The following is a 25979-nucleotide window of genomic DNA, read 5'->3' as shown; positions in this document are numbered from 1 at the left end:
TTTACATTCAAGGTTGGGTTATTCTTAATTAATCTATTAGTAATAGTTGAGTCATACTTAAAAACAACACTATTGTTTAATAATTATTTAAGGGACCGAACTAATGGGACAAATTCATTGTGATAAGGTAGAGTCAAAATATTCTTAAATGTAGGAACATGTCTAGTTTGAGTAGTATAAAAGAATTTTTTAACCCCTTTAAAACAACAATCAACAAACAATGAAGGGTACCCAAGTTTTTGTGCAATGGACTGAGTGTGTTGCAGTTCTTCTTCAATAGATTCAGGGTCACAAATACGTAAACATCTCAAAAATATGGTAGAGGAAACTGACATTTTGGTACTCAAGGTGATTCGATAAAAAATGTATGAAACTGTTTACTTGTGTAGGCTTTCTGTACACCTTAAATTTATAGTTGTGACCATTTCTTATGATAAGCATATCAAGAAATGGAAGGGATCCATATATTTCTCCTTCAATTTTGCAGTTAATACTAGAGACAAGATCATTAAGCATGTTCCAAAATTACAGTGGGTTCCTGTTTCTATGTTGGGTCACAATCTAGCTTAAAAAACTCCATATCAGGCCTGTAAGAGGGGATAGCATCCTTACTAACCACTTGGATAATTTGCTCAACAGAACCCATAGAACTCATGATTGGGCGAAATGGCTTATTAAGCTTGTGTTTTGATCCATCCATACATATAAGGTAAAGTGGAATTGATTTGAGAGAACTGTTTGATGAGATCTGGGTTCTTTATCATAACTCCTTCATGTAGCAGAGTTAGAGGTACACCAGATGGTCAGATCAGCCCCATCTACATTTAGTACCACATACTACACCGATATGTATGACTAAAAGTTCCTTCCTATTTACTCCTTGTCTCTTTAACTATGATGACTAAAAGTTCCTTCCTATATATTCCTTGTCTCTTTAACTATGATGACTAAAACTTCCTTCCTATATATTCCTTGTCTCTTTAACTATGATGACTAAAACTTCCTTCCTATATATTCCTTGTCTCTTTAACTATGATGACTAAAAGTTCCTTCCTATATATTCCTTGTCTCTTTAACTATGATGACTAAAAGTTCCTTCCTATATATTCCTTGTCTCTTTAACTATGATGACTAAAACTTCCTTCCTATATACTCCTTGTCTCTTTAACTATGATGACTAAAACTTCCTTCCTATATATTCCTTGTCTCTTTAACTATGATGACTAAAAGTTCCTTCCTATATATTCCTTGTCTCTTTAACTATGATGACTAAAACTTCCTTCCTATATATTCCTTGTCTTTAACTATGATGACTAAAAGTTCCTTCCTATATATTCCTTGTCTCTTTAACTATGATGACTAAAACTTCCTTCCTATATATTCCTTGTCTCTTTAACTATGATGACTAAAACTTCCTTCCTATATATTCCTTGTCTCTTTAACTATGATGACTAAAACTTCCTTCCTATATATCCTTGTCTCTTTAACTATGATGACTAAAACTTCCTTCCTATATGATGACTTCCTTCCTATATATTCCTTGTCTCTTTAACTATGATGACTAAAACTTCCTTCCTATATATTCCTTGTCTCTTTAACTATGATGACTAAAACTTCCTTCCTATATATTCCTTGTCTCTTTAACTATGATGACTAAAACTTCCTTCCTATATATTCCTTGTCTTTAACTATGATGACTAAAACTTCCTTCCTATATATTCCTTGTCTCTTTAACTATGCATGAGTAAAACTTCCTTCCTATATATTCCTTGTCTCTTTAACTATGATGACTAAAACTTCCTTCCTATATATTCCTTGTCTCTTTAACTTTGCCCCTCATTGTTTATTCTAATGTTCGTCGTCGATAAGAGCAGAAAACTCAAACAACATTATCAAATCCCGGCAAATGTAATATAATGATTCATCCCAAGTTCATATTTAACTAAATTTAAAAGATATGGTCGATAAAATGACTTAAAAAGGGTTTATTTTTTCTTGTAAATAATAACTTCATACGTTAGTCTTTATGATCGTTTCCCCTAAGCTCTGTGAATCCTACTGTTTTATTTACCTTCATATTTGAATGTACTAACTATATGCTATATAAAATCTTTAATTTCAGGTAAAGTTCAAATAATAAAATTGTTCTCATCATATTACTCCATTTAATGTAAGTGATGGCGGCGTCCCACAGTGAAGACAATGTTAAAAAATGTCAGAAAACTAATTGTTAATTTATCGGTTATTGAATTAATCATTCACCATTTGTTATCAGAAGACATAAACATAATCTAAGTTAAGGTAGAAATGTTCGGTTTGTGTGGTAGAGTAGTGTAGTAGGAGAGTGGTCGAGTCCTGCGCACCCCGTCGTTCACCTCCCCAACCCTTAACTAACGCTCTACGGCTTGGGGTTTGTCGTTTCCGTCGCAATTCTACAACAGGGAGGTTTATCGTGTGGTTTTAGTTGGTACGTATAACCTGGGGAAAGTTTTTTATGTGTAACTTGTGAAGGAGGATGAGAAATAAGGGAAGGTTTAGTGGACTGGTGCAGGAGGTGGTGGTGGGTTGGTCATGTCCGCTGGCTCACTCTTGGTCTTTTTATTTATTCGTCATTTATGTAGACACGTGGCTTGTGTTTACACCCTGATAAAGGTGTAATCCATTTAATTTTTAGTTTTTGTCTATTATATTACGAAGGTAGACTTTGTTAGATTGTGTCAGGCAGAAATTTACCCAACCAAACCTATTTGCACATTGTGGTAAAAAACGTGGTTAATATGTAGGACTAACCCGCCAGGGATGCAGTATCATCTTAGGTCCAGAAAATGCCCCAAATTTCACCATATCATAGTAAGTTCTTTCTGTTTAATATACCGGGGAAGTTAGTTAAGTTTAGGTAGGTAGGTTTGGTTGGTTAGGTCTGCTCTTCATATCCACAAATATTAAGTAGCGTTTATTTTAAAAATATCCGTTTTTTAACATATTTCCACAACCTACAACAGTGTCCACTATAATATAACAATGAAAATCCGGCTTTTTTATAATTGGTTTTAATCAACTTCGCCCGCGGGTTGGTCCTATACAATTACCAAAAAAAATCAGATTATTATATTTATATGTCCAGGGCAGCTGCCCAGGGGCCTCCACATACTACAATATTTTATTTATTTTTTTTATTCATTTGGATTATTTTTATTTTCATTCTTTAAAATTCATGTTTATCTATTCCACCACGTAAAACTATGTTCAGCAAGAAGCATGATAGAAATTAGGCTAGGTACTCCTTAAAATTAATGAATACCTGGTTTTCCTGTGAACCGTATATTTTTAATGAATGCTATTGTTTGTGTTGCTAATAATATATTTAGAATTCCACAAACATATATTGATTAAAAATGAACTACATGGAATAACGAAATTGAGATTAAAAAAAACTTCAATTTTCTTTATAGTTGAGTTAATACTTATTGTGAATCTATCTGACCTTGGACTTAAAGAAGCCTATACATGCATTCTTGGACAGAACCATTATTTGAGTAGAGGTTTATCTGATTAATAATGCAAAGAATCATCTCTCTGTAATAACTAATAATATATTCTTTTCTGTGAAGTCTCTTGAAAATTTTTGACATGTGCGGTAGTAGCTATATCAGGGGAGGTCGACTTGAAACCACATGAATGACTCCAGTCATGTCTCACTTTTGTGTGTGTTGGGAATTTGTACACTATCAATAAATATACAGTTAATTAAAAATTTCTCAATGTTCTAATTTCTTCAATAAAACTGCATATGGCTTCAAAATTCTCCAAAGAAGTGTTCAAATTTCAAAATTTTCCTGGGGGGAGGGGGGCTTACAGCGCCCCCAGGAACTCCCAGATGTTTAGGCTCGCTTCACTCGCCACCCCATCCTCTTGGGTAGTTATAATGAGGGGGGCCTCCACAAAGAGGCTGCCCATGGGCCTCCACAGGTCTAAATCCGGCACTGTATATGTGTATTTATTATTCGTTTTGTGCTGATGTTGAGGTGTTATTCATTACTGAAGACTTGGAAGTACACTGCACTGCATCCACAATTGTCTTTCAAATTTAGCCTATAGTATTTGATCCCTCCATTGTTCTTGATAGTCTTATCAAGGGCTATTTTGAAGCCCATTATTGTTTTTGATTCCACATCATGAGCTGGTAGATTGTTCCATAGATCAACCACCCTCTGTGTGAAGAAGAATGGTAAAATTTTAGTTTCGGTCATCCCTGTATTTAGATATCCAACCTAACCCAACCAACGTAACCTAGCGACAGAACCCAGGAACTATATCTCGCCTAACTGTGGGGGGTTTCGTCCCCCAGATCCCCCTTTCTGGTGGGGGTTAAATTCCTAAGATTCCCCTTGTATGACCGAAATTAAAATACCCCTCTGTAGTACCAAATTATTTCCTTAGGTTCGTCGTGCAGGACGTGTTGATGAGCATGAGGTGTTGATGGTGTTTGTTTAATTGGCAGTGTTCCATGTGTGGTTACAGATATAACAGTATGAGATAAAATACTGAATTACTTTTTTATTAACCCAACAATGTTATCACAGCACATAATGTAGTATAACAATGCAAGTATAATACAGTACCAGAGCTCCATTAGAATCTGTACTGAAAGGAAAGTCACAAAGTTAAAGCCTCAGCCAGTCATTAAAAAGTCAAAGCCAAGGCTACACTAAACTTTAACACCATCACAGTACTGTAGTACTTATATAATATACGTACAGTACTTTTACCTTACATGTTGATGGGAATACATATGATATTCTAAGTGGCAGTAAGGCTTTGAAATAAGCTGACAATTTTAAGCGATTGATCGTGGAGCAAGTTTTGACTTTTCCTCACAGATACTCACAAATGATCTGGAAGAGGCTCACGCCTGTGACTCCAGCTCAATAACCTCTTCTCTACTCAGACGGTGGCTGTGTGTGGCGGATATTTGTGCCCTATAATTATATACTTGTTCTTGATTTTTCCAGTATTTATCTAATTTTGCTTCAAACTTTTCCTCCGTCTACACGTTCACTACCCACTCAGGTAACCCATTCCAGTTGTTGACTGCCCCTATATCCTTCTCTACAGTGGTCTTCTTGATCGTGGTGTACATATGATATCCATGGTCAGCAACTTTTGTTCTTCCTATCCTCATGTGTTTACTTTTTTCTGGGTGAAAGTTCAGCATCCACTTCTCACTCCAACCCCCGATCCCATCCAGGTCCTCCTGCAGATTGGCTGTTGAGTGGATACAGCACTCACCTCTTGTTTCAGGGGTATGTGGTTCGATTCCCTGACACTCCCAGTTCACCCAGCTATAAATGGGTACCTAAATTTACAACTTGGGGAAGTGAAGGCATTCGGGAGCAGTACCAACCATGCTGCCTCCTTGTGTACTTGAAGGCTTAGTATACAGTGTGCTGTATCCTGAGTCTCTCTAATGGGCAGTCATGCCCTTGGGACACACTTCCAAAGACTGAAAAATTATGTTTTATACAATATGTAGTAACAATTTATCTTTATAATATTTATTTTATTGTTTCATTTTATTCATTGAAAATTCTTTCAGGTTTGAGTTGGATTCTATCTTTACAATGTCGCGGGGCAGAGATCGTGGTCGCCGCCGCACTCGTAGTCGGAGTCGCAGCAGGAGTAGAAGCAGGTGAGTCTGGTGTAGTTATTGTTTTAGTGTAGGAAATGTATTACTACACTACTGTACTGTAATGTAAAAGCACTTTATCTATTTATTAATTGAGAATAAACCACTATTAGTTTTTGTGAGTGCTGTTGGTCGAGATTATTTTGTTAATACTGTATTATTTACTGCTGTTTTTGATGTTTTATTGCACTTCACATAAGTATTGCAACAACTAGTGTAGGTGACTTAAGTTCTTACAGATTTGATTTATTTTCTATGCATCTTTGTCTTATGTTTCGACAAGTGTATGTGTATTGTATCATTTGTACAGTACTGTTTACCCACAAAGTAATTGCTGTAGATTATTTCACATCCATAAGTGTATGTGCATGCAATAAAGTGGACTAAACCTTTTTTGAGTGGCTGTCTTATATTGACGTTCTTTAACACAGGGGACGCAACAACTCTCCAGGTCGAAGAGGTGTGTCTGATGTTACATCTGACCCAAAGACTGTTAATGCGAGAATCTTTGTCGGAAGTATCAATGTTTCCATGACTCGAGAGATGCTAGAAGAATATTTCTCCAAGTACGGCAAAGTTGTTGGTAAGATTTTAGTGCTTTGATTTTGTTTAGGTCTGATCATAGGTTATCATAGAAACCATAACGTTATATAATGGTCATATATTTGTTTTACTTAATGTATACAGTACTCACTTCCTTATTAGTTTCTCAATTACTGTTTCTACACCTTTCATAACCTGATCTAGCATCTTCAGGCCCCTGTAGTTCCTATGCTCAAGTGCATCACCTTTAACCTTGTAAGTATTCATGATCACACACTTCCTCATCTGGAACAGTACATTCTATCATGATTACATTAGTCATTTCAGTCACTCTTGACACGCCTACATCACCTGATGGTTTCTGCAACTATCTCTGAGCTTCCAACCACCATTCCATTCTTCATTTTGTCAATTGTTTTCTCCACCCAGTCAATATTTGGGTATTGTCCCTGTACTGGTTCTTCAACCCCTAGGCTGCCTCCCATTCAGTAATGAATCATAATATTTTCTCCAGGCATCTTTGACTTCCTTGTCTACAACAACCACATTACCACGGTCATTTATTTCTCTCACACTGCTCACCAACAACATTCTTGGTTCTACCCACTATTTGCCTGACTATTCTGTAAACCTCTCCTCTTGTGTCTGCACTACTCAACATATCTGCAATGCTTTTTATCCTTGGAAACTTCTCCTCTGGCTGTATCAAAGAATTAGAGTTGAACACATTTCAGTTCTTCTAATTGCTATATTATTTACTGTATAATGGAAATTAGTTAAGAATGCATAGAAATGTTTATACTATGTAGCTGTGTGCTTGCTTATGATAGGACTTGGCAGAGATGTATTTATCACCCACTGAGGAAGGCCACACAAACACAGCTCCATAACCCAACAACTGTACACACATGCATTCACTTGTGAGAGAAAGCCTTACATACAGTATGTGTGGGCACCCAGTCACTCAAAACATGTATAGATACTGTATGTGTGTGTACAGTATGTATGTATCAGACTAGCTGGTCATGGAGTTGTGTCGGTGTGCCTGAGTGAGGCAACATATACATGTCTGCCTACCATAAGCCCTCACTTACAGCAATACCTGTACTGTATGTAACACTTTTGTACATAATGTTTATAAGTATATGACTGAGAGATATGACTTATGCCTCTCATACACATGTTAAATGATAGCTGCTGTGTGTAGAGTAGGTAGATAGTAAACATTTGAGGAGTCTATCTCACAAAGTTTTATCAGCAAAGACTTTACTCCTGACTTCAATTTTTCTTCTTCTCACAGGAGTGTCAATCACAAGAAACAAATTTGGGTTTGTGCAGTTTGCAGATGAGGATGAAGCTACAGCCTGCCTTTCTACTGGTAGCACTGCTTATATAAAAGGACATAGAGTAGGTAAGGCCATTCACTATGCTGCTGCTGTAGATATAATATGTGTTTGTAAATGTGTAAAACAGTGAAGTAGAAATATAGTATTATACCAATAGGAAATTATTTGCTAAAAGGAAAAAATATAGAAATGGTGGTTAAAAGTTTTTGCTGCATTACCATCTGTAAATGAAGAATTTTTGAGTTAATAAGATTGAAAGTTTAAAGTCAATACAGTATAAATATTTTTTTTCAGTTGTGATGGTGATTAATTAAATAGAAAAGTTATGTATGGTGTAGTTGGCAGTGTTCTGTCTGGCAAGTGTGAGGTCTTTGTTTTGATTCCCAGTCATGGTGAAACTGTGGGCTAGATCCTTTGTGCTGTGTTCCTCAAACCCTTCATAGGATTAATAAGGGACCTGCTTTAAAATCGATTAGCTGGATCATGTTTTGGGTTGGTAAATCTTGTCTTCCCGGGCTATTTTTATTATGCCTAATTTACACTGCTCTCTGACCCTGGGGGTGTGTGTGTGTGTGTGATTTTCCTGTAAGTGACAACCTCTTCTCCTTAAATTGCCATTCTCACACTTTCCAACCATCTTAATTATCTTGTTTTTTATTTGCCTGTTTGAAGTTTCTCCTCAGAACATGTATGCCCAAGACTAGCAACTTTTAGAACTTTCTGCATGTTGAAAGTGTTTGTGGTAAATAACTTAACCTAACTTATCCTCCACAGATGTAAAACCAGCCAAATTTGGAGGTGGAATGGGCATGGGTCCACCTCCTGGTGCAAGGCGGCGTCTTGGCAACAGCAGAGAAAAGTCTCCCCTACAAGGTAGGGGAGAAGAGGACTATTACACCGAGTATTATGGGTAAGACTTTTTTTTTTCATAATGAAGCAGAAACTTAAACATTAGTGAATAATGTTCGTTGTCCATCCTTTGCTTTTACTGTGGTAGCTAAGTAATTACTGTAACTTGTCAGATCTTTCAATTGATAACTTCAGTACCAGTAATTACTGATACCATACTTTTTTCTTTTCTTTTTTCCCTAAATTTGTTCAGTTATTAACAAAATTTCCAATAGTTATTATCATCTTTGTATTATGTTCATTTCCTACACTTGCGGAGGTGGCTGCAACCACTCTAGTCAAATGCTTATCCTTAGATCATTTCACACACCCTCTCACCATGGCATTTAAGTAGACAGGATAAATGGGGGTCTGTGGCTCATGTATTACAAATCAAGCACAAGGGGAAGTGCACAACACCTTTTTGTGATCAAGTCCCATCAGATACATTTCTAGCTTAATGAAAACAAGATTGTAATATGCATTTTTTTTTAAATCAAGGTTTTTTTTCCTCGAGTAAACCTGATCCTGCACAAACATCAGTTGAATCAGTCAGTGTGGCTGGTAGTTAGTTCCCAATAAAAACCTTTGCTAGTTGATAGTATTGAATGACTTAAGTGCATGATTGGTAAGAAACAATGTTGCATCATATACAGTTTGCATTTCAGATTTTATGTTATATGTGATGGGGGTCTTGGAATTTATACATAATTAAAGGTAATTGTACACTGAAAATTTAGTGACTTAAAATGTTTATTTTTCATGGTACTCAGACGTGGGACTCGAAGTGGCAGTCGTGAGCGTGACCGTGACTCTCGAGGTCAAGCTGATTACGAGGACATGTTTGATGATTACTACCGAGGATATTACCAGCGATACGAAGACACCTACCAACAACACCCCGAGGCTCCAGAGGTAGACGGTCGACCTCCACCGGCACCAGTACCTGCTTACCCAAGTTACTCGGAACCAATTGATCCACTTGATCCTAACAGGCCCAATGATGTGGAAATTGTTGTCCCAAACAAAATGCAGAGGTGAGGATGTTATGACACTGTATCAAGGCTTGGGTATAGTGCTGGTGTTATGTGTGAAGCTAAGCGTAAACCAAGGGCCTTGTAGTGGAGGGAGAACACATCCAGTAAGGCAGCTAGAAGGGACAAAATAAGGAGTCTGTGTTGCTCTTGGCTCTGATCACCTTGTGTTGTAGGAAGAAGGGACCTGCAAGCATGAACAAAATAAAATAAAGGATATCTTCATAACCCCCAATAAATCTAAATTACTTCAATATAACAAATTTTACAACTTCAGGAGGATGGAGGGGTGATAGTTGCCGGCCCCAAATATGTATTAATGTAAGTCACTATTATTATTATTGTTATTATTAATAATAATCTGTTAGGCCTCACCTTAACTCATGTCAAGATTCTCCAGGCTCCTCTATCATTACTGTACAGTATTGAAATATGATTGGTGTGAGGGTCATGTAACACATTTCATGGTTGTTGAGGAAGTGTGATTTATTTCTGAGGGTATTAACAGGAGAATTGATCATTATAAGACAGTAAATTATTTGTAGACATCATGCAGCATCTCTCACTGAATTATAGAAGAGAAGTGCCTGTATTTGGGAAGGTTATTTGTGTGGAGGAAAATATCTTGATTAATTAATGGCCAACTCTGTTATGCATTGGTCAACACATTACAAAATAATAATACACTTGCTTATCTCGTGATCAAAATTAACACTGTACCCTCTACTTATGCAGCTCTAAAGGCTTATGGGCACATTGTATTTTCTGTTATTTTAGCAGAGTAAATTTTGTTGCTTAGTTTATGTACTTATTCCACCACAATTATAGTTGGGACTAGAGTGGCATTAATTGATAAACTGATGAAGAAGAAAGATTTTATGTTTGGAAAATAACTATAAAAATGGTTGGAAGAACTGTGTTTTATGTACTGGTATATTTTAGTTAGATTTAATATTATATATAATATTTGTAAGGTTTTAATACTCCATAATTCTGGGAGTTTTGTCTGTAAATTGATGGAGTGAATAAATAAACATATCTTTAAAAATCCATAAAATTTCCATCATAGTTTTTTTCCTCTTCTTTACAGGGATTATGCAGAGAACATTGAAGCACAGTTAAAGTCGTTGAATATGATTGTCGACCTCTTGTTTCCACCGCCGGACATCCCACCGTCACAAGTGTTAACAGACCTCAGCCAGCGACGGTGTCTGTACGCCATCTTTGTGACGGGAGATAATGAGAACCATCGGTCCCTGACACTAAACATCCTTCATAGCACCCCACAAGGTATGGCCAATTTAGTTACATCACTGAGAATAATTAAAGATCTTACTATAGTATGTCAGTGAACTTTGTGCTATGGAAGGCCAAAGGAATGAAAATGAGATGCAATGTTTGATTGCAAATTAGTATTGAATATTTATCAATCACTAATTTTAAGAATTAAAAGTATCATTTCAGTGCGTAGAATTTATAGGTACCAGACATTTTAGTGAACATTTAAAACAAGCACATAGGGCTGGAATACTTTGCTTATGATTGAATACTGGCCATTTGATAGTTATATTTATTAGATTTTATTTTAGGAATTAATTTTGGCTAATAGGTAACAAGATTTTAAGTGATGTGAAATTAATGATACAATACTGTGTAGTGTTAAGGATAACAGGATGTTGGCACGTCGAGGTGAGTCAGAATTTTTTCTTTCACGTGTTATTGTAAAAGCAAATATTTTCTTGAACAGACGTAGGCTACTTCATAGAGCTGTGAACTTCAAGAGCAACCAATTGAGTATGTTGCATGGTGTCTTGTCATTGATGAACCTCTACATTGTCCTAGTATTGTTGTCTGTAGCCATTTGATATGTGTACGTATAAGCCTTTCTAACTACCATAGAATGATCATTTTGTTTTAATTATTCACCTTACATAATTATGGTACAGTGGCTTGTACACATTAATGATGTCAAGGAAAAGTAGGTAAGGGGATAAGTCCAAGAGGAAAGGTAAGTATGCTGTGTCTGGGAGTTGTGGACATGGGAGGCTTCTGGGATACACCTAAGACAGGAATGAGGTAATAATGATAAGTTCGGTACAAGTCTCTCTCATTTAGTGATTGGGATGCCTTCCTGAAAAACCGTTCATTAGGTGAAAGGATCAATAAATGAAGGAGAATGAAAAATAATATCCTAAATGAAGGATAACAAGGAATAATATCCATGGAGATGACATGTAATTGTGTAGCCCGGTTTTGGACGCGCCACCCAGTAGCTCTCAGGGTGGCTGAGGCTGAGCTGTACTCCTATTTATGAAAACGTGGACTATAGTAGGTAAGCTGTGTGATATATATATATATATATATATATATATATATATATATATATATATATATATATATATATATATATATATATATATATATATATATATATATATATATATATATATATATATATATAGTTGTTTTTTCTTCAAGTATGGAACTGATGACAATGTTTATTATCATTATTGATTATTAAAAAAATCGGATTGATCTTATATTGAATATCAAGAAGTATGTCTCAGTATTTATCTCTTCTGTAAAGATAGGTAAGTTGTCAAAAGGTTTATACCCTATTTGTGGGTAATTTTTATAGTACAGTTGGAAAGGTGGATTATTGAGGCTGACCACCAGTAAGAATAACCAGGTATAAAATTTACTTACTGGAAGGATGGTGAATTGTATCAGCCAAAATTTTCGTATTGTTGTACCTGCATCTCGGCACCTTACCACACTGTTGCTGTTCTTTCACCGTGGAGTTTATACAGCTATCAGCCAAGAGAGACATAAAGGCAGTTACAGTGATTCATGTGATGAAGATGTCCTTCAGCACTTCTTCAGCCCAGCATCATGGCTCACCCCGGGAATGTCTCCTTTGTAGATGATTCTCCGAGCGCTATAATTAAGCATTTTTCTTTCTCCTCGAGAATATAACATTTTACCTTTATTTAGTTGGCAAAGTTTTTATTTCTTTCATTTGATAAACTCTCAGTGATGACTGGTAGTGAGCATGACCATGATATTTTAACTCACTTTTGAATGGTGTAACATAGTGATACTATATCCTCTTGGGTGAGAAGCTTTTCCAAGTTGGTGCCTTCTGATGTCAGACCTCTTTTCAGATATACGTAGGTAGGTATCTCACATTAGACTCCCTCATATCCTAGAAACGTGTCGCCATTAAATACAGGGATTGTATGTATTTGTTCTCAAAATCTAAGTGTAGAGATGTTGGTGTCAGCTTTTCCCCCCTCTCTCCCTCTCTCAAATATATTATACATATATACCACCACCACTTGTAAAGATTTTATTCTTGAGAAGCTCACTACAGTGTTGTAAAGAACCGTAAGTTTAATTCTTCAGTCAGTTGTCCCAGTCTTAGATTTTTGTATAATTTGATCTCTATGTAGTTCCTCTGTTTTGTCCCCTTATTTACTTTTTGTAACTGTGCTGTTCATTTTGTAATATGTTTTGTGTCAGATGTCTTATAATGGCTACCATATTATAATTTGATTTACTTATTTTTTACACCTTGTTATTTTTCAGGTAATGGTTGTACAGTATCTGGGTTTGGACCAGTTTCATGTTAATATAGTATTTTTAACTTTCCAGAACACAAGATCTTTGTTTTATTCGTTTAGTTATGGAAAAGTTTCCTTCCATGAATGGACAGTCTTGATTCTTTGCATAATGAATTTTTTCATTTTGTACAGAACACCGCAACATGCCGGTTGATGATGCTTTGCGTTTAATTGAACAAAATTTTGGAGAGTATGTGAAGAAAGCCCGTCAACGGAATATTCGTGAAGTCGTGCCCCGAGATATTCGCAATTTGCTCCATGATTTACTTGAGATGCGTCCCCTCTCCATGGGTGACTTGGACAAGTTGATCAAGTACCTGAAGGAGCGTCAAAGTGTGCTGGTGGATGATCAAATTGAGCAGAAGCGCGAGACTGCAGCAGGTGAGACTGTCTTACACTCATGCAGTATTGTTAAGATTTTTTAATGTTTCGTGGACAACGACATTATTTTATTCTTCACCGTACCAGGATGTGTCGTGACAAGAGGACAAATTTTTTGAGTGTTTCTTCAGGACCGGTTATTAGAGTTACAACAATTTTCTACACAACCCACGTTTCAGTATTCTTGGAATTTGATCCACCTTGAAGGTTTCTGGGTACTTCCTCAGTTATTGTGCAGCAGCAGATGGTGATTCATCCTCTCCTCTTTCTTTTATACACAAATTCATCTTATTTTCAGATTACTCAGTATCTTGGGTTTTCAAAATGTGATGCTTTGATGGCTTCAGATTATATTGAAAAAAAATAATGTGTTAATTTGAATCTCATATGAGTCATGTGTACACTACTTCCATCCTTGTTCTGTTTATTGAGATGCGAGCTCTTAAGAGGAGGATGTTGGAAGTTACAATGGTGGGGAAGGTGCATACTGTGGGTGTGCTTTTATTCTCATTACTTTTCTTGGTCTTTTATGCTGTTTTAACCATGTTCCCATTTAATCAAGAGTGGATCATGTGTACTGTACAAGGCATATGACATACCTAAATGGGCTTTTCCCTAGAAAGCTTGTATGTACTGTTCTTGTGATTTAATTTTCCGGTGGTTTATTTGGATATTTCCTGAAAGCTCTACAGGGAATCAATAGTTTTTCTCATTCTATAGATATTAGTTCCTTCAATTTGGAAGTCATTAATGTGAGACTGACAGTCATCACCTGGGTTTGAGGAGCAAGACTTAACAAATCCTGATAGGAGACTTTTTGCTCCAGTGGTCTTTACCTGGAGTTAACTGTCAGCAGACCCCATAACCCTAAACCTTTTATCTGGCGAGAACAAGAGCTCATACTTAACTAATGTTTACTGTGACAAAACGTGTTGACATTTTTTCACATTATTTAATGCTGCGTCCATACATGTGCCACAGCATTGGTCATTTTAAAGTTCATTTTCTTTGTGTTTTTGCTTTTATTTATATAGTACCACCATCCTCATACATATATATTATTCAGTCACCCTGGTGCTTTCTTTATATCCTGTTTTAGAGCTTCCCCTTCTTATGGTCAACACAATATACTTCCCAATGAATTTTGTTTTGGAAGTTCACTCCTACTATTGCATTCTTTATTGTTTTGCTTTTATCATATTTTAAAGCAGAATATAACCTGTGTACTGTAATATCTCCCTCCCCCAACTCCTGCATGCCCTTTCCTTATATCCCTCACTGTGTGGTCAAAATGTAGAGCAACATCATGTATTCTTTTGCTGCAATTCTTTTTAACTCAACAGATGATTTACATTTGATTTATTTCTCTCTTCCTTCAACACACATGAACCGTGTTGCAAAAAGCGCTTGATCCCTGCTGTTCAGTCTAACACACCACTTTTTCTTTGCCTCCCATTCTCTCATCGTGGTTGGCTTTTTGTTAGGTGATAATTTCCTTTTTTTTTTTAATTCTTGCCCCCACATAACTGACTTCCAATATTTAAATATTTTCCAACTTCCAACATCGATCTGTCATATCCATAAAGCTTGTTTTTCACTAGTAGAATATGTACATCACCATATTGGCCTCTTTTATAACACCTTCTCATCTCATATATTACATTTTTAGTGAACTTAATGTGTTCTTTCTCATATGTATCCTAAATTCATCTTCAATTGTTTTATTCCCTAACACATCCATTTCAAGGTGCATGACATACCTCTCCCTCTCTATCCATACTAACATTTATTTTTACCCATCTCTCTAATTATTGGCTCCGTTTATTTTTTCTTATTTGCGGTTAACTTCAAATCTCATTCACTGACCATCTCCCTCATAATGAATTTCTGGAAAAAAAGGTGTCCTTGTATATAAACAGATTTGCATATGTTGAAATTGTAATACTGAGAAAGTAGCAAACTTTTATTCTACAGTATTAGATATCTCGCTAAATGCTTGTTTTATTTTATTATAATTTTATGGTTATTATTTTATGAGGTGAATTTTGTTTGAATGTCATGAAGTAGTGGTAGATGTGGTTCTGGAGTGTAATGGACCTCCCAATTTTTTTTTTATTATTGTTATTTTTGTATTTATTTATTTTTTAATATGAGTGCATTTTACCGATTAACTGTTCATGCAGATTTTGGTGTCAGGAATTTCTGGAAATGGCTGACTAATGAGATATTACAAATTATGGAGTTTTTGCTAAATACAGTGTATGACTGTGTGTTTGTATATATACATACATAAAACAGTACCACAGTATGAATAAACAGCAACTTATTTACTCAGTGATGTTTCAGCCATACATTAGCTTCATTATTTACAACTTAATATGAACAATAACAATACAGAGGAAAATTGCAAAGAGAAGCAGAAGATTGATGTAGTAATAATGTTAAACTATCAAAATTAGAGAGATCCAATTGAAATTAATGACTAGTAAACAGGTGAGTTTCTTGGGCAGTGAATGTAGACTGTGATCTGGCTTATATGATTATATTTTATATAAAGAAGGAATAATTTATTGTGTGAATGTAAGTGATATCTTTAATGAAGCTAAAATGTGTGTGTGTGTGTGTGTGTTTTAGCATGTTTGTATCTTGATGAGTAACTCCTGCATGTTGTGTACAGTATTTAACAATCATTCAACATTATATTTTCCATCACTTGGACTCACATCTTTGTATGTATTGTACTTACTGTATAATAACAGTATTTGTATGTTAAAATTTTGTCTTTCAACAAGACCTTTACAGTTTGTGGAAGAGATGGATGGCAACACCTAGCTGGTATAGTACATTAGCAGTGTTTAGTTGTGGCTGCTAAGAGATAGTAATGCTAACTAATAGGTAGTAGTGTACAGTATTGACCTCAGTTTCTAAGGGAAGGGATGTGTAAAGAGGCTGCTGCTTGTCCCTCTGATTCATATAATATGTTTTGTTTATTTATTTATTTATTTATTCTTTTAATGTTTCCCTTTTCTTTGTGGTTTTGTCACACACATACTCTCTGGGTTATGGATGGATTTTGTTCTTGGAGGCTATTCGTAATCCAAATTATCCGTAAACTGGAAGTGACCCTTCCATGGGTAATCACTTAACACACATAGTACACATAATGTACTGTACTGTATATACAATTACTATACCGACATGATATAATGCTTCTTTTTATTAATTAGAAAAGTAGCAATAGAAACATAGAAAAGAAAGATAAGTACCTGTACAATTAAGGACTGTAACTATTGTATGTATAGTAATTCCATTTACCTGTAATCCCGGTGCTGGTTTACTCATCCACACTATAAGTAAGTTTTCCATCTCACAAATAGCACCGAGCCTTTCACATGTTCCCTTATATGAGGTCTGTCTTTCACAATCATGTGTATGGTTGAGGTAGTGAGACCAAATTCATACTGTTTAGGTAATGACTTTCATTTTATGCTTTAGATCTATTACTTTAGTTTTACAAGCATGTCTTGCAATCTTACTATCACGTGGGCACTTTTCTGTCCTTTTGCAGTACAATTAAGGGTGATTTATGAAAGAGAATTCAGAGATGATGCACAGGGGATGCACACTGTAGTGATCTAACAGCATGACTCTGTGCCTAATGATTTAACAGCGTGACTGAGCGCAAAATGGCACCTTACGGAATGCCTCTCCCAGCCTTCTTTGTGGGTTTCTTCTTCACTACTTGACCTCTGTAACAATGGACACTTGTCTGTAACCCCCAAAATGGACTTAAGTGAGAGTATCCGTAAAGTTGGAAATCCACGCCACCCTGTTTTGAACAATGTTTAACTTGGATTTTAGCTTCTGTATTAGGGCAAATTACCATAACAAGCAGATACACAAGAGTCAAGAGATGTCCAAAGTATTTCACTGAGGCTACAGTTGAGATGGGTTCATTCCCACATACAGTATAGTACAGTGAGTTCATTTACCCTTCTGAGTTTTGTTTTTAATCCAAATAATATCACTTCAGTCTTTCCAAGATCTTGGGATAATCTGTTATCTCTCAACCTTTGTTTGCATGACTCCAGTTCATATGATAACTTGTGAGCTGTATCATTTGGATCTTTACCTGACACAAAAAGGGCATTGTTTTCATCATTAAACAGAAGTTTACAATTAACACTAATGGCCATGTCATTTACTCCCTTGTGGGACCCCACAGGCTGTTGGCATGGATGTTGACTCGGTATTATTTGCAACAGCAATTTGTTTCTTGTTTATATATATATATATATATATATATATATATATATATATATATATATATATATATATATATATATATATATATATATATATATATATATATATATATATATATATATATATATATATATATATATATATATATATATATATATATATATATATATATATATATATTTATTTATTTATTTATTACAATAATCATCTCACTGCTGGACCAATGGTTGCAGATTCTGTCAACTTTAGGGCAATTTTTTAATTTTCAATTCCAAGTTATGTACCTGGCCAATTAAAAATACTTGTTAATAAACAGGATATTTAGGTGGAATTAGAATTTAATTTTTTATTGACTGTGAAAAAAAATTAGTGGGTGGTCCTTAGGCATAACTGCCCATTAGGGACAATGTAGATACTGTATACTGTACTGAACCTTCCGTACTCAAGGAGTCAACAGGACCAACACTGCTTTCGACCTCCTTCACTTTCCCAGCAGTGAAATTAGGGGTACCCATTTACAGCTGGGTGAACTGAGAGTGCCCCAGGATCAAGCTAGTGACCTGTAAGACAGGAGATGGCAGCTGTATCCACTCAGACACTGCACTCCTTTTTCATGGTAGAATTGCTTAGATTTTTTTTTTTTTTTAACATGTGAATCTTGTTACTGCAACATTGCACAGTAAGTGTGGTATAAATGCATAATATATGTACAGTACTTTTGGTTGCTATTGCAATATTACCTTGAGCACTACCATAATTAACAGGACACAAAGGCAGTGAAATATGATTTGATTGACTGCAATGTCTACAAGAATGGGCAGAAGATTTATATTTCCTTGACCAACCAGCACCATTTCTGTCAATCACCAATCAGCACATGGCTTCTTTTTCATGCCTCCAGCCTAATGTTACCACAAATTGGGCATGGGTGATGGCAAACAAAATGCCCTTTTGACTTAGTGATTCCTTTAGTCAGATTATTCAGTTTTTTTTCCAGATATTGCAAGTTTGTCTGAAACAGGCAAAATAAGTACAGTTTCCATTGATTTGTTGCCATTCATATATTCTTACTAGCTATTGTGAATTATGCATCTTGATTTGATTCTTTTCTATAACAAGGCCCCAAAGCTGATATATGGTTGTCACTTTACAAACCAGCGGTACAGCCTCCCCAAAGTATCATTTGACGTTATGCTTTCCTCTTATTCTCACAATATAAAGAATTTATATGCAGTACTTGTACAATGAAAATAGTCATTCGACGTGTTTTAAGGATGTTGCAGACATTATTCACACTTGGGATGTTTTTTGTCAGTTTTTAGCAGGATATAAAGTATCTTTTTTATATCATAGTACAGTACTTTGGAATCCTTTTCCTTTTATTCTTTCAGGATAATTTATAGATGCTTCAATTAACAGCAAGCATTGTTTGCTTTCCACAGATTTTTTGGAGAATGTGAGTCAGTTTTGGTTTCATATTCCTACAAATTGAATTGAATGATACACATTCACCTCTTAAAATATGCATGAATGGGGAGTACGAGTGAGTGCAGAATGGGAGTGAAGTGAAGTGGATGATGGATTGTGAGTGAGTAAAGCTTACATGTGTGCATGCATTCACTTCAGGAATCTTTTATTAGAGGTATTGTTTGCATACATCCACCTCTTTCTGCTAATGATTTTGCACATTTGTGTTGTTTGTTTGAGATTTCTTGGTGTAATGTTATCATATTTTTTAGGATTAGTGTTGGATGCAGTAGACTCGAACAAAGAGCAGGATTGGTTTCTTGTTTTCAAGTGATTGTCACATGCAGGACAGATAATAGTCACCTCTGTGTGTTTTTGCCCTACAGCAAGAAACTCAAGGGTTAGGATATTCTTATATGGGATGATTATCTCATTTGGTTTAACCTGATCATCTGTTTTGTGTCTTTCATGACCCTCAAGATGATTCTCCTCAGGTAGCTGTTGGGATGTGGTGACTTGGTTTAGTGTAGTACAGTATGAGGGATGAATGTTGTGGGTACATGTAACTGCTATAGTAGATATGGGAGGAATATATTGTACAGTCTGTGAATGCTAATTAGTGTGATGGATAATTATGACCATTGAAGATGTCCCATGGAGAGCTGGTGATGTGGAGTGTGTAGTGTGTGAGGTATTTTATTGTATAGTATAATGAATTTATGGTGTAGCACGTGAGGCATTGTGAGTAAGAAGGGTGTACAGTACCTGCCACAATTGTATCGTAAATCTGTTTTCTTTGGTTTCTTCTAACCAACTGCATGATCTTTCATGTTGAACAGTCAGATACAGAAAAAGTGCCCTTCTTTCTGGTGGTTTCAAGGCTGCTTTTACGGTGTGCTTTTGTGAGTCTGATATAACCTCTATGTTCTTCTTGCATAGTTGGAAGGGCAAGTGGAAGAACCAACGAGTGGCTGTCTTGCTCCGTGCACTTACTGTTGGCCAGTGAGTGACGTGCTTACAGCCTCAGTGTAGGCCGGCTCCCACTTCTCTTCTGCATGGCATGTGTGTGTGTGTGTGTGCTCTTGAATTTACCCTTTTAATGCTGTAATTACTGTTCAGCGTGAGTTCCTCTGACAGTGAGGTGAATGTCTCCGGATACTCTCGTAAGCACCAGGAACATAAGTGAAAAAAGGCAGTAACAAAAAAGAAAGGGAATGTGGGTCAGTTGTTTGTCAGCTTTTATACAGAGCAAACTTCTCTTTTTTTTCTGTGGGTAAAAGTGACACTCAGTCAAAATGGGCAATATTTTTAATACTCAGTCAAAATGGGCAATATTTTTATGTACTGTACATTAGTTATTATTACTAGTAATCAGGTATAAAAGGAAATGTTACACATTTTTCTCACATATATTCATAAAGTTTTGCCTCAAAACTACGGAATAAGATGAATTAGATGACGGTCAATTAAGAATTGTGAGAGTTATGACAGCGATAGGTACAGTACACAATTTTCAAACGCGCTTTCTCAAAACTTACTTTTTACGTTCTTGCCCTTCTTATTTGTAATGCCTCGTATGTAGATGGCCAAGTGTGGAATACAGTACAGGTATATTAGTGCCTTAGATGTACACTGTGTGTAGGGTGATATCTGTGTTTGGCTTGTACAGTACAGTAGTCATTGTGTTTTATGTATACACCTAATTACTAAAGTTCGTTCACCCCTCCCGTAAACCACGAACCCTGAGATTTAGACTTATGAATCCGAAGCATTTATGGTACAGAATAATGTATCGGTCTACTGCTTCGGGTTCACAAGTCTAAATCTGTCGGGGGTTCGTGGTTCAGGAGAGGCAAACGGATTATGGTAGTTGACTGTATATGAGGTGTTGAGAATCATAACCTGCCGTCTGCCATATTGGCCAGTGTGGTATGGCTTATGTACTATTGCTTGTTGAACTGTTAAAATAACATCAATATTGGAGCAAGAGTTTGTGCAGAGGATTGATAATAACTAATGAACACATTCTTCATTGTAGTCGCACACACAACTTCAAAGTGGACCGTTGTTCCTGTTACTTCAGTTTTTACTGTACAGAATATACTGTATTTTGTTAAGGTAAAAACTGCCCTGATAGTAATTATGTTACTAATGAATGTTAGTTTGTTGATAAATGACCATGATTGGCCAATAACACATTTGTCCTGTGTCTTGTAACCTTCAGTTGATGCCAATTACACCTGTTGCTCAAGATAGTACTGTACTGTACCTGGTATCTTGATAAAGATTCAGCTCTTTTGTTTCTTGTTTAGAACACTTCCAGTGCACACGTGAGGCAGAGGTTACATCTTTATATTTCCCCCTATTTTTTTACAGGAACTAATTTTTTATCCCATTTAAGAGAATTATGTTTTGTGTTGGATATCATGACAATACTACAGCTGGTTATTTTCAAGTTTGATATATGTGCCTTGGTGTAATTTAGATAAGCTTTGCTGGGAAGTGTTGCTCTTTTGTACCATTTTAGGAACAAATAATTTTTATATATTTTTTATTACTATACTTTTAAGGTGATTTGTTGACTCAAAATACCTACAACTTAACCTAAGGCAGTATCTTATATTGATATTGGGTACATGTATTGCTGCTACCCCTTGGTTACGATTATTGGAACAGATTTGCCTGCATATTTGAAGCATGTCTTGACATATTTGGAGTTGAGAATAGTGGTGTTAATTATTTTGTCATCTCAGAGATGAGACTCACTGTTTCTTTGCAGTACAGTATCTCAGGAAGGCTTCACCTGATTTCTTTGATTTTGGTTAGATTTGTCTTGTCATTTTGTTGTTTGATGTGTTGTTTTAAAAGTGATGTTGCCTCATATTCTTAAAGAGGGCCTTTGTTTCCAGGTGTATTGAAATATCACAAGGTGTAGTTTGCAACAGTCACTGTTTTGTTGTTTTCAAAGAAGGGGCTGAATTAACATTGGAGTATAGTATAGTACAGTATAGTATACTGTAAATGTATATGCAGTATTTTTTATATCAGACTTACTGAGGGAACATTGTTCTGTACATTTAGAAGCCACAATATAACGCATATGTACATAACTATACACTCGGAAACAGCAATTTCTAGCCCATCCAGGTCGGGCTGGAGTTGAGGACCGGGTCCTTTCTGAACGGCTGGCCACGCTAACTATCACGGGGCAACACACGCACGAACACACAAGTTATGAACCCTTCAAGGCTTCGCTATCAGTCTGTCATGTTATACTCCTCTTGCTATGTATAATGGTAAGCAGTCATAGTATGGATGCATAGAAGACAATATGTATTAGTATATTGTATTTTATACCCTTTAAAATATTGTCATAAACATAGTTAAGAAATTAAGATCTGAAGCACCGCCGTACAGGTGAGCGAATCACACAGCGATAACCGACCTGAAGTCGTGTGTAGGAGAAGGCCTGCCGTTCGTGTGGACACAGTTGCTCAAAGGGTAAGTCTTATGTTTTCTTCGTTGTATTGCTTGACAAGTGCTAAATATACCGTATTTAATCCAATCTATATATATTAGATATATACAAAGGTGGATATATTTTGACAATATTGTTTTATATAACCTCATTTGTTCTTTACTAATGTCACATTTTCGATCTGTTTTCTTTCAGTTTCACCGTGTGTGCTTTGATATCTGTACACCTGCAAGCTCAACAGGACTGCCAACCATCCTCCCATCCCTTCCTGTTATCATCTCGAGCGGTGACTCTGGTGAGCATAACATATTCTCCAAATATACAGTGTGTTTCATAAATGCCATTCATAAAGTAGGGGCGTATTCCTGAGACACTACAAAATAGAAAACTCATAAATTTTCTTACTTAGTACACGTGACAGACCACGTAGGAATGTGAGGAAACCTACGGAATGCAAATTAAAGGTCCACTGTTGCTAGTAAAGTTTATTTACAAGCATAATGCCTTATGATTTGCATTAATAAATACAGCATTTTGACCATAGCGACAATTGTTATTAGTTGAAGAATTATGGGTTTTGTGGGTATGTAACATGTGATAACACCATCAGAGACTGGACACGTTATTAACATCATGTGACCTTTTCCACTAATAATTTTACCACTTTGTGTAAGATTTTTAATTGTTCATATCTGCCAAGACCTGATGCTTTTTTCTCCATATCGGAGGTTTGCAGTCTCCGAGTGCTGTCTAGTTAAATATGTAATTATTTACCATTATTAAAAGTCTGTCTGCTTCTTGAACACCTATTAAAGCCATGTATTGGTTGCGAAAACCTCTTATTTCCTTTCTTGACCAACACCCTGAAGTTTAGACGTCATCAAGACGATCATGACCAACTCTAAGCCCAATCATTGGGAGCAACCCCCCTCCTACCCCCGAGGCGGGCCATCCCTGGCTACATGGACTGTGTCCCGTGTTGGATGAATTATAAATACCAGGTGTCACCTCTCTCACTAACCTCTCCATCCAATACTCCAACCATTACAACATCTACAGGCTAACTGTGATAATTAAAAGGCTGTCAAACCCTGCAATGCTGTAAAATAACAGGAACTGGGTTTTCATATACATTGATATTTGATACAGTGTCAGTAAATTGTTGTCAGCATTCACATTTTGATATTTACTCCATGCTGCCCTATAATATTCTGAATATTTATTAATGAATGTCCAACCGTTTATTAAAGATCTGACACCCTAATGACTTTATCGTTTTATTATTACAGTTATGGAGGTTCAGCCACAAGGTCACATGAGGCCACCACGGACGAGGGCTAATCGGCCTGAGGTGATAACACGTCGCACCAGGATTGTTGAATATCACGAGGCAAGGAAGAGAATACGGGAGGTTAGTCGCCTTCTCGGTATCTCCAGAGATACAGTTAGGCTTTGGGTGAGGCGACATCAGGAGGAGGATCACGTGCTCACCAGGCCCTGACCAAGAGGGACAAGAGTCTCCATGCCTGTGGAGGATCAACAGATACGAAGGGAAGCAGAGAGAGCACCACTCTCAACTGCCGTACGCATAACAAGGGTAACGGGAGAACACTGTCACCCGATAACTACCAAGAGGTGAATACGGGAGACTGGCCGACAGTGTTTCATCCCAGCATATAAGGAAACCTTAACAGAGGCACACAGAAAAGGTTTGCCAAGACGTATGCGGATGTTGGGGTTAAATTTTGGAGATCTGTCATTTTCACCGCTGAAAAATTTTTCACATCTGTCGCAGCAGTCGGTCGCCAGTGCTGGCGAATACGTAATACAAGATATGCTTGAAGAAACATCCATGGGACATTGACAAGCGGTCGTGTGGCAACCTCCATGCATGGATGGATGTGGTGGGGAGGTGTAGGTGAACTGACAGACATTGAGGGACATATGACTGCAGACCAGTATATTGATATTCTAGAGACATCCTTTCTCCCATCTGTGCAGGCATATGCCATCCCAGAGCCTCAACCTATATATGTGGTGCAAGACCACAGTCCAATACATACAAGTCGGGCAGCCAGGCGTTGGTTTGAGGGCTACCCAAAGATTATTTTATTGGATTAGCCCCGAATAGAGAATCTTTGGGCACATATGGTTGTTGAATGGGGTGTGGAGAAGACTAGGGAGGCAGTGAGGAGACAGGCAAGAATGGTGTGGGAGGGAATAAGGAATAGGCCGGACATTTGCAGCAATCTGGTAGATTCTGTGCCTACCAGACTGCATGAAGTTACAGCAGCAAATGGAGGTTGGACAAGGTATTAAACCATGTTTTTCTACTACACTCCACATATATGTGTTGCAGGACATGTAGCTGCACACCCATATCGTTTTCTAATTGTTTCACACATGTTTTAAATGTTATGGACAATTGTAATGTTTACAATGGATATATGCTTATACATAATTTGATAAAATATTTTTGTGGTTTCATTTAACCAACAGTCACGCCTCCAAAACAATCTTGATGCTCTGTGTGCATGTGTGTGTGTGTGAAATGACGAGCAATTGGTCCACATTTACATTTAGTTTTGGTAAATATATGGGTGAAAAACAATCACATAGGCATTTGGATATAGTTACACGGAAGAAGGGTAAAGGCTGGGTGTGGTGGAAACATTGTGCTCCGGCACTCTGCTCAAAACGACGTAGGGGAGAGCTATCTCGAATGCTACAGTAAATGGTTAAATATTTTTATGAAACATTTTAAATACTAAGGATGAAGCATGATGTTACACACACACACACACACACACACACATACACATGGCATTACAGAGTAAGTTACCTCTCTTATCTCGCGTGTGCATTGGCTGGTTTGGAGTTGCTTCGTTAAATTCTTGCTTTCAAAATTACAATCTATGAGAGGTTTCCTTCATTTCCATGGTTTACAAGGATATTTGAAGGGTATAAAATACAATATACTAATACATATTGTCTTCTATGCATCCATACTATGACTGCTTACCATTATACATAGCAAGAGGAGTATAACATGACAGACTGATAGTGAAGCCTCGAAGGGTTCATAACTTGTGTGTTTGTGCGCGTGTTGCCCCATGATAGTTAGCGTGGCCAGCCATTCAGAAAGGACCTGATCCTCAACTCGGGCCCGACCTGGCTGGGCTAGAAATTGCGGTTTCCGAGTGTACATACACATATTTTATCTTGGTGTAAAAAAATAATATGCCTCAGATTCCATAGGAAAGGGAA

The 25979-nt window shown here is 36.6% G+C and overlaps 1 protein-coding gene across 4 annotated transcripts in view; it reads left to right on the top strand.

The window, feature by feature from the left end:
• Positions 1-2233: 2233 nt before the first annotated feature.
• LOC121861387 (nuclear receptor coactivator 5-like) overlaps positions 2234-25979 on the top strand; it is a 28390-nt gene continuing 4644 nt past the window's right edge. Inside the window, exons 1-12 of one of the 4 annotated variants that reach the window (XM_042359055.1) lie at positions 2234-2467; positions 5597-5689; positions 6118-6269; positions 7530-7640; positions 8350-8485; positions 9237-9500; positions 10588-10787; positions 13253-13501; positions 22373-22530; positions 22652-22735; positions 22908-23007; positions 24002-24832. In XM_042359055.1, coding sequence (XP_042214989.1) covers positions 5622-5689; positions 6118-6269; positions 7530-7640; positions 8350-8485; positions 9237-9500; positions 10588-10787; positions 13253-13501; positions 22373-22530; positions 22652-22735; positions 22908-23007; positions 24002-24213 — 1734 coding nt within the window. In that variant the 5' untranslated portion in view covers positions 2234-2467; positions 5597-5621 and the 3' untranslated portion in view covers positions 24214-24832. Of the gene's footprint in view, positions 2468-5596; positions 5690-6117; positions 6270-7529; positions 7641-8349; positions 8486-9236; positions 9501-10587; positions 10788-13252; positions 13502-22372; positions 22531-22651; positions 22798-22907; positions 23008-24001; positions 24833-25979 lie in introns of those variants that run through there. The other 3 variants (XR_006088017.1, XM_042359056.1, XM_042359054.1) reach the window with 3 other exon arrangements.

This window comes from Homarus americanus, unplaced genomic scaffold, assembly GCF_018991925.1.
Source record: "Homarus americanus isolate GMGI-L3 unplaced genomic scaffold, GMGI_Hamer_2.0 scaffold24260, whole genome shotgun sequence".
Classification (NCBI taxonomy): Eukaryota; Metazoa; Arthropoda; class Malacostraca; order Decapoda; family Nephropidae; genus Homarus; species Homarus americanus.
Note: the sequence above shows the minus strand (reverse complement) of the source record. Positions and strands in the feature narration are given on the sequence as shown.